Source organism: Capra hircus, chromosome 12 (assembly GCF_001704415.2).
Source record: "Capra hircus breed San Clemente chromosome 12, ASM170441v1, whole genome shotgun sequence".
NCBI lineage: Eukaryota > Metazoa > Chordata > Mammalia > Artiodactyla > Bovidae > Capra > Capra hircus.
The window spans coordinates 58,907,881-58,920,026 of NC_030819.1; the positions used below are offsets into that span (position 1 = coordinate 58,907,881).

The following is a 12,146-nucleotide window of genomic DNA, read 5'->3' on the forward strand; positions in this document are numbered from 1 at the left end:
AAAATGAAAAAAAAAAAGAATATATATTAATTTCATTAGATGTGCTCCATGTCCAAGTAAGTGACCATCTTGGTGACCAAGAAAAATGGTATCAGATGGTCTTCTTAAGGAATTTTGGCCAACTGGTAGGGCTCCTGTCTCCTATTCAGAGAAATCACCCACAAATAATGAATATGGTCCTTTCTTTGCTCCAGCTCTAGGAGGAAACCATTACTTCCACGGGTTAGGCAGCATATTGTAGATTAGGTCATATTTAAGTTATCCTCATTAGAAACACAAAACCTTAAAGACTTTGTTACCTATTTTTCTCTGAGAAATTTCCCTTCAATCATCTTTATTATGGAAAGACCATAATTGGTAAAAGTCAGCAAATGGATGCAATCTTGGAAAATTCAATATAGTACAGAACCTTTCTTAAAAGCTAACCTTATTTAGCCTATTCCTAGATATCAAGATACTGGAGAAATCTCCTTTCCAATATAAACTTCTTACCCCATCAGACATGGGGCCAACAAGTCACAGTAACCATAGAAGTATTCCTTCTAAGACCATTTTTATCTAATCAACTATATTTTAATTTTTATGGGGGCAATCTTAAGAAGTCTTTCTTTTAAATGTTATTTAAAATTTACTTTGCAATATCATTTTTAGATTTAAAATGCATATTTTATTAATAAAGTGAGATATATTTTTATGATTATTTTTTATTTATCAACAGTTCTAAGATCAAGTAAATCTGTCACTAAAGATTATTTAATATATCACTACTATTATTCAGTCGCCAGAAGGCTGAGTTTAGGAACAGGGCTGCTTTTTCTTATTCTCCAGAAATTTAGCACATGTTTATGTACATACAGTTCATGTCCAAATATTGTGCTCTAAATAAAGGATACTCTAGGACTTGGTCCTTGGCATCTCTCTTAACTATATTCTCTTCCTAAGGAACCCCATCCAGTCCAAAGGCTTTATTCTATAATAGTCATGTGCCAATAACTCTCAGATTTCTATCTCTGCATTTGACTTTTCTCCCAAAACTTTCCTTGTACGTCTGAATCTTTGACATTTATTTAGGATGTCTAATGGGGCTTCCCAGGTGGCACAGTGGTAAAGAATTCATCTGCCAATGCAGGAGATGCAAGAGACATGGGTTCAATCCCTGGGTCGGGATGATTCCCTGGAGAAGGAAATAGTAACCCACTCTGGTATTCTTTCTTGGGAAACCCCATGGACAGAGGAGTCTGGTGGGCTACAGTCCATGGGGTTTCAAAGAGTTGGATGCAACTGAGCAACTGAGCACACACACACACTGGAATCTAACAGGCACCTTTGCCCTAATTTGGCCAAAGGAGAACTTACTCTTCATCTGGCTTATGCAAAAAAAAAAAAAAAAAGTGTCTCTTGCAATTGCAAGATACAAATATGCCACGTGTCCCCATCTCAGCCCCTGGCCTTACAAACCCAGGGGCTCTTGAACCCTCTCCATCAGCCTCCAACTGAAAATGTCAGCACTGTTGTGCTACGTCCAAGACATATCCCGAATCTATCTGTCCCGTTCTCTCCATTTCCATGACTGTCACTCCCACCTGTGCCACTGTTTCTCTCTCACCTAGACCACTCCAGCAGTAACTTATTCAAGTCCTGTCTCTCCTCTGCTTAAAATCCTTTGCTTATTGCTCAGTCATGTCCGACTCTTTTGACTCCATGGACTGCAGCCTGCCAGGTTCCCCTGTCCATGGAATTCTCCAGACAAAAATACTGGAGTGGGTAGCCATTCCCTTCTCTAGGGGATCTTCCCAACCCAGAGATTTAACCCAGCTTTCCCACATTGCAGGTGGATTCTTTACCCTCTGAGCCATCAGGGAAGCTTGCTTATCACATGCAGCACCAAATACAACCTCCTTGCCCTGGCAACAAAGCCCAACTTGATCTTATAGCTTGGCGCTACCCATAACTCTGACGTGATCTCCTACCACCTACTTGTACCACCTTTTTTCTTATGCTCCAGGAAAACTGGCTTTTTTCCCCCTCTGTCCCTGTAAAATAACAAGTTCATTCCAACTTCACTTAAGCAAAACTTCTCTTAAGGACTTAGACTATGATCTTGCATCGGTACTAGACACAGACTTCTGTGAGTTGTCATATGGTAGTTAACACAAGTCAGTGACTCTGAACCCAGACTGTGCACTGGAACCATCTGCAGAGCTTTAAAAAATACTGATCCCTGGACCCTAAGTGAACTGAATCAGAGTCTCTGTGAGGCACTGAAAAATTCATGTTTCTGAAAGGCTCCAGGTCACCCTGTGGGTAGCTAAGGCTGAGAAGAACCCTGGCACAGGTAATGTGCTCTCTTTCTCTGATTTTCATTGTATATTTACCTGAGTCAGATTTTTTTTTTTTGTTTCCCTTTTCAAGAGATGTTTAAAAAGTAAAAACCCAACAGAGTAGGATGGGGTGTCCTTTACAGTAAAGTGAGAATAGAAAGGAAAAACATATAAAACAAATGAAAAGGATCAGCTTGTATCATCGTGATTCTGTACTTCTTGCTATCATGGAACCCATTTAGATTTTAATAAGGAACATTTTTATGGCCCGTGTTCTATTCTTGATCCCACTCTGCATTAAAGACCCAATCTCATGTTTACATCACATCACAGGATGCTGCTGTTGACTTTGAGGATGAATAAACCTGTTTTAACATGACAAGAACTCACTGAAATTTGGTGGAATTAGCATTTCTAACAAAACTCAAACTTTTCAGTGCTTTAGGTTAGTTTATTTTGGGCAGCAATATAACGTCCTGTGTCTAAGAGAAATGATTTAGAATGAGACAATGAAAGAGATCAAAAGACTTCAACATTCAATTAGTTCACAACCTACCTAAATATCATTATGTGAGTATAAAGGAATCAAATATATGGATTACATCTCCATCAAAATAGTTAGGTTTCAATAAAGGAGCAGAAAGCTTCAGAAAACTCATTTGGATTTTTTTCAAACCTTAGCTTTTGAGAAGTAGTTCAAGCTGCTTGCATGCGTACTTGGTCACTTTAATTGTGTCTGACTCTGTGTGACCCTATGGACTGTAGGCCACCAGCTTCTGTCCATGAAATTCTCTAGGCAAGAACACTGGAGTGGTTGCCATGCCCTCCTCCTGGGGATCTTCTTGACCCAGGGATTGAACCCAGGGCCTTCTCTGTCTTTTGCATCACAGGCATATTCTTTACTGCTGAGCCACTGAGGAAGCTGCTTACAAAGACCAAAAGCTAAAGGGTGTGCATTTGCCTAGAGAATTTAATGATGCTATAAAGGTTAAGAACTGTCATCAGTGGTGGCTGATTAGGGAAATGGAGAGGCCAAAGAACCTGTCACTCATCCACCTTGAAGAAACATGTACTGAGGCTTTATGACAACATTTCTTTCCTGTGGCCCTTGGCTTCTTGCAGCGATGGTAATGGGCTGAGCACACACATAAGGGCCCCAACAAGGCAGATATATGGCTGTTTGTTTGTTTCAACTCTCTATGAGCCCATACACTACCCAGCCCAATAGGATGACTGGGGGGCAAGCATTTGGTGCATAGGGTTCTCCTTGTCACTGCAGAGGGAAAGAGTAATTTTCCCAATTAATTTACTTATTCTTTTTAAAACTAATTGCAAATGACAGAGAGACTTGGAGAAAGGAGTGGAGGTCCATGTGTCTCCGTAAGGCCCATGGAGAGGCAGAGTGGTATAACACAAAGTAGGCATAGGTGACCTTTGACTTCTGACAACTTGAATCAGAACACTTGTTTGAACACTAACTAACTTTGTCGTCTCAGGAATAAACAACAATTACCACCATTATTACAATGATCAATATTGAGATGACAGGTGAGAAAAACTCTCATTGACCCTTATGAGGATTAGTCTTAGGTAATTAAAAAGTACATGTTGGCCAAAACACCACAATCTGATGAAAATCTGGCAGCTACTCCAGAACTAGAAAGCCCAAGCAGAGCTCCCAGTATCAGTTCTTCTTTACCAATAACCCCTTTGTATAATTTTGTAATGAAGTGAACATATTTGAACATCATTTAAAACCTTATCCTTCTATCAGCTTCATTATTTGTATCATTGTGACGAGCATTAGGAGACTCCTTCCTAAATATGGTCCCACCACACAGAAATCGACAGGCTTCACTATGTTTAAACAGTTCTACTACTTCTTATCTTTTTGTCACATTGACAAGGCAGACTTTCATGAAAAGAAAAGTGAGTTAGAATAAGGATTTCTTGCCTCAGGATGTTAAAAAGCAAAAGAGAGCATCAGAAACCTTCAGAATGCTCCAGACAACAAATACAAGTTTGTTATAAAGCACTCTGAATACTGTTCTATTGACTAAGTGTAATAGGAAGAAAATTTTAGGTGGGACTTCCCTGGTGGTCCAGTGGCTAAGACTCCACGCTCCCAATGCAGGGGGCCAGGGTCTGATCCCTGGTCAGGTCTGATCCCTGGTCAGGAAACTACATACCTGCCACAACTGAGACCCGGCACAGCTAAATAAGCAAATAAATACTGAAAGAAGAAAAAGGAGAAAATTTTAGGGAAATTAAAGAAGTACCAGCACAGAACTTTTATATGATAGAAAAAGACAGGGAAAAAAAAGCCAATAGCCCCATAACATCCCTTGAGGGGGCAGATTCTCTCTGGGGTACACTCATTTAGTTGGTTATTATGATACTGTGAAGTAACCCATATAAAGAAGGCTTTTACAAATGAAAAACACTTTCACCTAGAATTGATGCCAACATTAATAACGTAAGTATTTCAGTGTCTCATAGCCAAAGTTCCATATTTTAGCTACCTTTGCAAGAAAACCCAAGAAAATCAATTTGCATCTAAAAGCTCCTTCATGGAGCTGGCTTGGTTTTGTGGCAGGCATCCCAGCTCGCTTAGAGAAGCAGAGGTTGAAGTCTCTTCACAGGGGATTGTTTGGTCCCAGTTGAATAACCTGCTGGCATCTGCTGTTAGCAGAGTGGTAAGCAGATTATGGGTGAGCAGATATTAATATTCTGATTAAATATTTTAAAACCTCACACCACTATTTAAAAAAAATAATTACACTACTCTGGGAGAACTCTTATACTTAACCATTCTGAAGCCACTTTTAGTCTTATAATGTCTATATTTCATTATCTTAAAAATCTCTACCTATTGCTTACTTTCCAGAATCAAAACTTTTTCTCTTCACTGCCCTAACTATATTGCAGTGTCTAAAATCAGTGTGAATATATGACTTCCCTGGAAAATCGCAATGGTTTTCAGACTTTACATTATGCTCTCTTCCTTCCCAGATCTCCTTTTTAAAAAGACAAGGCTGCAGTCATCCTTGGCCTCAGCTTCTATAAAAACCCAGCACAGCCTTGGCAGCCCTCCTGGAAAGACTTCTTGTTTCCTGAGGATCCATTGATTTAACAAACTTAACAAACTTAATAACAGAAGCTATGAAGGAGACATTTGCAGTAAGCATTCTGCAGTTATGAAGCAACAAAATTTACTAGACCACAATAATTTCTCTAACACCATCCATCATGTAGATTATACAATTTAGCATGATAACCAGGAAAGTTATTAATTGTTATTAATTGAGGTCTGCAGTGAACATACAGGTCTTAAAAATCAACAGTAAAACTAGTGGGTTACCACAACTTATTTCTGGGTTCAGACTGCAAAGTCTGTTTATTTCTTGGGTGCTTACTAAATGGGGCCACTGTATTGGAGAGAAACTAAGGGATGACCAGTCTATGCTGACACTATTGAATGTTGGAAGCATCTATGATCCCCACTTCTAATTTGACCAGTTAGGTTGATAAAAGATCCAGCTCAAGGAGACACCGACTTTGGGCATCTACTCGAGAATGCAGTCAGACTGATGGAGAGATGTGGCTGCATGGGAGAAAGGGCAGAACATCTTGCAAAGGACTTCTATAGCTCTTCAAGAGGAACAAGGGGGAGGAGCCCAGAGGAGGTTAACTCTTCCATCCCACCCATCCCGCCCTCTGTCCAGGCGTCACCCCGTCTTCTTCTCCTGACCTCTCTTCCACCCCTGTGGTCACTGGCCCACTCAGGAGATGCTGCTGGAGAGAGAGGAGGCCAGAAGATCCAGAGACTCCACTAACGGTCAGCTCAGGGGGCCCTTTCATTCACATGCCCTCAATTCCAGAAATATCTTCCAGCTGCTAACACTTGGGGAAAGCAGTCCTAAATCCTACACTGCCTGGGGAGGGTGCTGTGGAGTAGGGCTTCCTTCCCTTATTGTGGCAGGTATGATGTGGTGACTGACCAGACCTAATGCTCCAGCATGGACTCTGAGAGGGCTCAGACCACTTCCTACATCCCTGGCCCTTCGAGGTGGTAGCTCCAAGGAGCATGCCCAGAAGAAAGACCACAGCCAGGAAGCTGGAGAAAGAGCTAAGGAGGGGACTGGCCTTCTGACAGAAGCAAGGATTCTTAAGGACCTCTTGGCTCGGAATAATCACCTCTTCTCTTCCTCTGATTCATGAGCAATGGGTTCCAAAAGAGAGGCCCCTCTTTCGCAGCCCCAAAGTGAGGAGAACCTGATCCACAGCTGGACAGAGGTGGTGGGCAGCTATCAGCCAGCACCAACCACTGTCCATCTGTCTTTCCCCAAATCCTCCCCCTCTACCCCGTAAACATCTGTCTCCCAGAGCTTTGGGTATGCTCCCTGGCCTTGTCTGACTCCTCCTCCCACACAGGCAGTGGACGCGTCCCTCGTGGAAAAGGCGAAGCTGGGAGAGGGACCACTCTCCCGGAGGGCCGCTTGGGCTGGGCACTCATTTATTCACTGGGCTAGGGCGGGTGGATAGCGGCGGAGCCGGGGCCAGCCCAGGAAAAGCGGCCACTTAAGAAAGACTCCCCAGGTAACCCCCACGCCGGCTCCACGCCGGGAGCGCAGCGCCCGGCCAGGCTGTCAGCGCGCGCGGGGCGGAGCCCACACCCGCCACCAGGTCCAGCGCGCGCAAAGACTGAGCGCGGTGAGCGTGGGCGCTCCGACCCGGTCCAGCGAGGGTGGTGGGAGCAGCCTTCTCCACCCAACCCGGGGCTCAGAAAACCTGTGTAGGGAGCCCAGAGCGGCGGCGGGACGGTGGGCCGGGGCGGGCGACGCGGCCCGCGCCTTCTCCTGCCCCCACGCAGTCCCGATTCTTGGGGCCACCGACCTGCCAGCCGTCTCTCCCGGACGTTTTTCCACAGCCGATCCCAGGCTCTGGCAGTGGAGTCCCGTAACTGCTCACTGATTGACCGCCTGAGCTGCGTTTGGAGAGGTTTCCGCTTGCCGGTCATTTTAGATCCGTCCTCATAACGACCAGCGGGCTTGCCACCGCCACTCCCGCGTGGCCCGCAGCTCAGACTCCTGGCGACTCGGGTCGCCAGACGCGGGACTCACGCTGGGGTCCCGGGACCAGCCGGGGGCGCGACATGGGCCGCCTTCCCGCGCAGCGGCCGGGATGCGTCTCCACTGCGCGCGCTGCGCAAGGGCACCTCTGCGCTCCGTCCACTCCTCTACTCTGTTCCCACTTTCCCTCTCCTCCCTCCCCTCGGCTCGGCGCTCCTCCGCTCCCGTCCCCTCCCGTCCTTCCCTCCCCCCTCTCTCCGGGACGGTCTGGCGCCCCACTCCTTCCCCCAGCGAGCTTTCTCTTCCTACCCCCCTCCCCTAAATCTGACAGCATGGTTCGGATGGGCCCCCAGTCACGGAGTTCCCACCCCTCTTTTCACTCAGAGACCAGGGGCTGAACCATATTCTTCCCATTTCTCGATACTTTCCATTTTTCACTCACAGAAACCGCCACCATTACAACCATTACAAAAATTTTACACTAAGCCACAGATGGTGCCGAAAAAGCTCATCATGGTTTTCCTGAATTCAAGTCACTTGAAATAGGCTCCTCAGTTTGGCCTTTATGGAGGTAGATACTGGTGTTCTTAACAGAAGTCTTTTCTGGTTTCATGAATGAAATGATTTTCAGACTGCAATCTACAATCAAACTAAAATTATTTATTCATTGCATGGTCATTGAGTGTGAGGAAACTAACCTGTAAATATTAAACCATGAGAAGCCTACATAAAATAAACTTGCATATTCTGGTAAAGCATTAAAATCTGTATACAGTTAGAAAAGTAGGTATTATGAGGAAGTGAAATGTGAAAATAAAAGCGTTTTAGCCAATAACATGAAGTAGGTTTATAATTTGAAATTAACCCTGATTCGTACAGGGACAATTGGCAGGAAGTACACCGAATCTTTTAAAAAATACCTGAGGAGGTGGTGTCCAAGTCATTTCCCTGGGCTCTAAAGCCTCCCTCAAAAGGTGAAGACAAGCCTCAGGGTGTCCTCCTCTTCTCAAAGCTTTGCTTTTAAAGGGCTTGGAGGACCTATAGAAAATGTAATTAAGACATCTGATGTACTGAACGATGTGAGATGTGATTAATGTCATACACCTCAAATTTGGCTAGAGAAACTAAATTATTTCAAAACAGAATTTCTGAATTATTTAAACAGTAAAATTGCTTGAAAATCAATTTACAAAAAGTACAAAATTGCCTTTGTATCAGATGCTAAATAAGAACAAGAATTTAGTCAGCTGTTTTAAAAAAATAATTAAGATGCTCCATGTGAAGTCTGAAAATTAAACTATCTAATCCTCTCTCTATTATATAAATTGCTGTTGAGTTAAGGAGTAGAAATTAGCAGCTTCCTAAAGTATTCCATCTGCAATTCTACACTTTTAGTAAATATTCCCTCCACTAGTTTATACTGTTGGTAGAAAATTGGGGGGAAAATGATGTTAAAAACCATTTTTATTGTCTTATACTCTCATTTTAAATATTCAAAAATGTTCTCGAGTGAAATACTTTGGAATGAGCTAGAAGGTAGTGGCTGACCTTTTCTGTGCCATCCTGGTAAACCTTTTTTTTTTTTTTTTCCCTGGTAAACCTTTGAAATGATCAGTTATGAAGCAATAAGTCATGGATCAGAAACAGACTTGAAACTATGGCGGCCAGTTGTAGACTAATTCACATTGCTTTCTGGACCCATGCCAAATACCCTTTTGATTACATCCTCTGTTTTGTTTGCATGTAGTAGTAAGGAAATGCTCAGCAAGAAGCAAGATTTGTGTTATCTTAAAGTGACTGCTGTACAGTATAATGACAAAATGTTTCACAATTATGTTCCTAGGGAAGCGATGTATTTAACTTTTAAAAAAGGATCTCTAATTGAATCAAACAGAGGCAGTCCTTGTTACATTATACGCACTGGAATAGAATAGTACAAGGAGCATTCCAGCCATTTCACTGATCATTTAGCTCTAAAGATCCTGGGCCCTACTTATTGATACTTTCTACTTTAATACATATTTTATATTCAGATGTCATAGATTAGGGGTTTTCTTTTAAGTGACTAATTTGAAGATAAATTCTGGCCTTGCAGATTTGTTTAGTTCTGTCTGTTGAAGGGACCATGAATTCAGGACTGTCCAACAGAAACCAAATGACTAGAGGGATATTCCCAGGACAGAACAGGTGCTACACAGCACAACCAAGTTCCCTGACTGCCCAGCTGCTGACTCTGCTGGAGGGAAGCTTACCACCGTGCAGATGCAGCAGCCACAAATGCAAGCTTTCTGAACTCAGTGGGCTACTTGCAGACCTTTATACAGGTCCTTGTCTGTGGGGTCACACAGAATCGGACATGACTGAAGTGACTTAGCAGCAGCAGCAGTAGCAGCATCCACTCCCATTTTTCAGGAGTCCTACTTCAAAGCTGAACCTTAAAGATTACCCTGCCTCCTGGGGTCTTCACCTTGAGCGACTGACAATACCACCTACTTTGCAGAAAAGAAATCAGGCAAATCCTTATCCCTGTTGTTGTTGTTATTCAGTTGCTAAGTTGTGTCCAACTCTTTGTTACCCCTTGGACTACAGCACACCAGGCTCTCCTGTTCTTCATCATCTTCTGGAACTTGCTCAAACTCAAGTCCATTGAGTTGGCGGTGCCATCCAACTATCTCATCCTCTGTCATCCCCTTCTCCTCCTGCCTTCAACCTTTCCCAGCATCAGGGTCTTTTCCAGTGAGTCAGTTCTTCACATCAGGTGGCCAAAGTATTGGAGCTTCAGCTTCAGCATCAATCCTTCCAATGAATGTTCAGGACTCATTTCCTTTAGGATTGACTAGTTGGATCTCCTTGAAACCCAAGGGACTCTCAAGAGTCTTCTCCTGCACCACAGTTTGAAAGCATCAATTCTTTGGCACTCTGCCTTCTTTATGGTCCAACTCTCACATTTATGCATCCGCATGGAAAAACCATAGCTTTGACTAATATGGACCTTTGTCAGCAAAGTGATTAAAAAGTCTCTGCTTTTTAATAACTGTCTAGGTGTGTCATAGCTTTCCTTCCAAGGAGCAAGTGTCTTTTAACTTCAAGGCCACAGTCACTATCCACAGTGATTCTGGAGCCCAAGAAAAAAACTCTGTTACTGCTGCTACTTTTTCCCCTTTTGTTTGCCATGAAGTGATGGGGGCAGCTGTATGATCTTAGTTTTTTGAATGTTGAGTTTTAAGCCAGCTTTTTCACTCTCCTCTTTCACCCTCATCAAGAGGCTCTTATGTCATCTGAATATCTGAGGTTATTGATATTTCTCCCAGAAATTTAAATTCCAGTTTGTGATTCATCCAACCTTGCATTTTTCATGATGTACTCTGCATGTAAATTAAATAAGCAGGGTGACAATATATGGCCATGTTGTACTCCTTTCCCAGTTTTGAACCAGTCCATTTTTCCACATCCAATTCTAACTGGCTTCTTGACCCATGCACGGGTTTCTCAGGAGATGGGTAAGGTGGTCTGGTACTCCCATCCCTTTAAGAATTTTCCACAGTTTGTTTTGTTCAAGACAAATACACAAAGTCAAAAATTTTAGTGCAGTCAGTGAAGCAGAAGTAGCTGTTTTTCTGGAACTCCTTTACTTTCTCCATTGTCCAGTGAATTTGGCAATTTGCTCTCTGGTTCCTCTGCATCTTTGAAACCCAACTTGTACATGTGCAAGTTCTTGGTTCACATACTGTTGAAGCCTAGCAATTGATCTCTGGTTCCTCTGGACATCTTTCTGTCTGTTTGTTTACAGGCAGACCTTGAGCAATGTTAGATCTGTCTGATTCAGCAGTGTGTCCTCAGCATCTAGATCACTCCTTGACAGCTGTGCTCAGAAAAAACTTGCAGAATAAATGAGTGATTTTTCTCTGATGCTATATATCATTTACTTTGCTAAAGGATATTCCTGAAAATTTACCTCTAAACCTACGCTTCTGACTCTATGTCCTATGTTAGCAAAGTGATGCTACCAGCCATCCTTCTTGTGTCCAAGAGACAAGAGAGAATCTAGAAGACATTCTGAACCTTCCATCATTCTCTGCCTCTCCAGCCACGTAGTTAAGTTCAGGTTTTCTTCTCCCTCCGCCCCCACCCCCGAATTTCAGCATAATGAACTTCTCATTAGAAAGCTACTGCTCTTACTTGGTTCTATGTCTTTATACATTTCTTCTGCTTGAACACCTTTTTTTCTGATTTTTTTCTTCACTCAACCTTTAAGAGTGATGTCACCTCCTCCTGGAAGCCTTCCATGAATCCCAGTGGGTGAATGTTCCTCCTCTCCTGTGTTCCTACAGCACCTTGGGCCCATCTCCAGAGAAGCACACATCACAGAGCACTGTAGGGGGGCAACTGTCCACTTTCCTCACAGCCTCCCCACTAGTCCTGAGTTTCTACAGCGGGACTGATACTTTTATTTCTGAATCTCTTGCACCTTTTCTAGTGAACAGCACATAAAGGCTCATTTACTGACTAAATGAATTTAACATTATAGTTTTGGATGGCTGGTTATTACTAGAGTCTGTTCCTTAGTATAAATACAAATTTATAGTATTATAGTATTTATAGATATTTATAGTGTTTATAGATATTTATAGTATCTCTGAATTCTCTTAAATTCTTATCTTTTCCACTTCTCCTCCCATGTTCAACTCGTCTGTGCCAGGCCTCCCTGTCCATCACCAACTCCCAGAGTTCACCCAAACCCATGGCCATCAAG

The 12,146-nt window shown here is 43.0% G+C and overlaps 1 protein-coding gene across 3 annotated transcripts in view; it reads right to left on the reverse strand.

Annotated features, from left to right (window-relative positions):
• Positions 1–12,146, reverse strand: part of STARD13 (StAR related lipid transfer domain containing 13) — a 381,403-nt gene that overhangs the window by 221,298 nt on the left and 147,959 nt on the right. Inside the window, exon 1 of one of the 3 annotated variants that reach the window (XM_018056640.1) lies at positions 7,218–7,570. The exons of 1 other annotated variant lie outside the window; for it this stretch is intronic. In XM_018056640.1, the coding sequence (XP_017912129.1) occupies positions 7,218–7,341 (124 nt within the window). In that variant the 5' untranslated portion in view covers positions 7,342–7,570. Of the gene's footprint in view, positions 1–7,217; positions 7,571–12,146 lie in introns of those variants that run through there. One more of the 3 variants, XM_018056643.1, reaches the window with a different exon arrangement.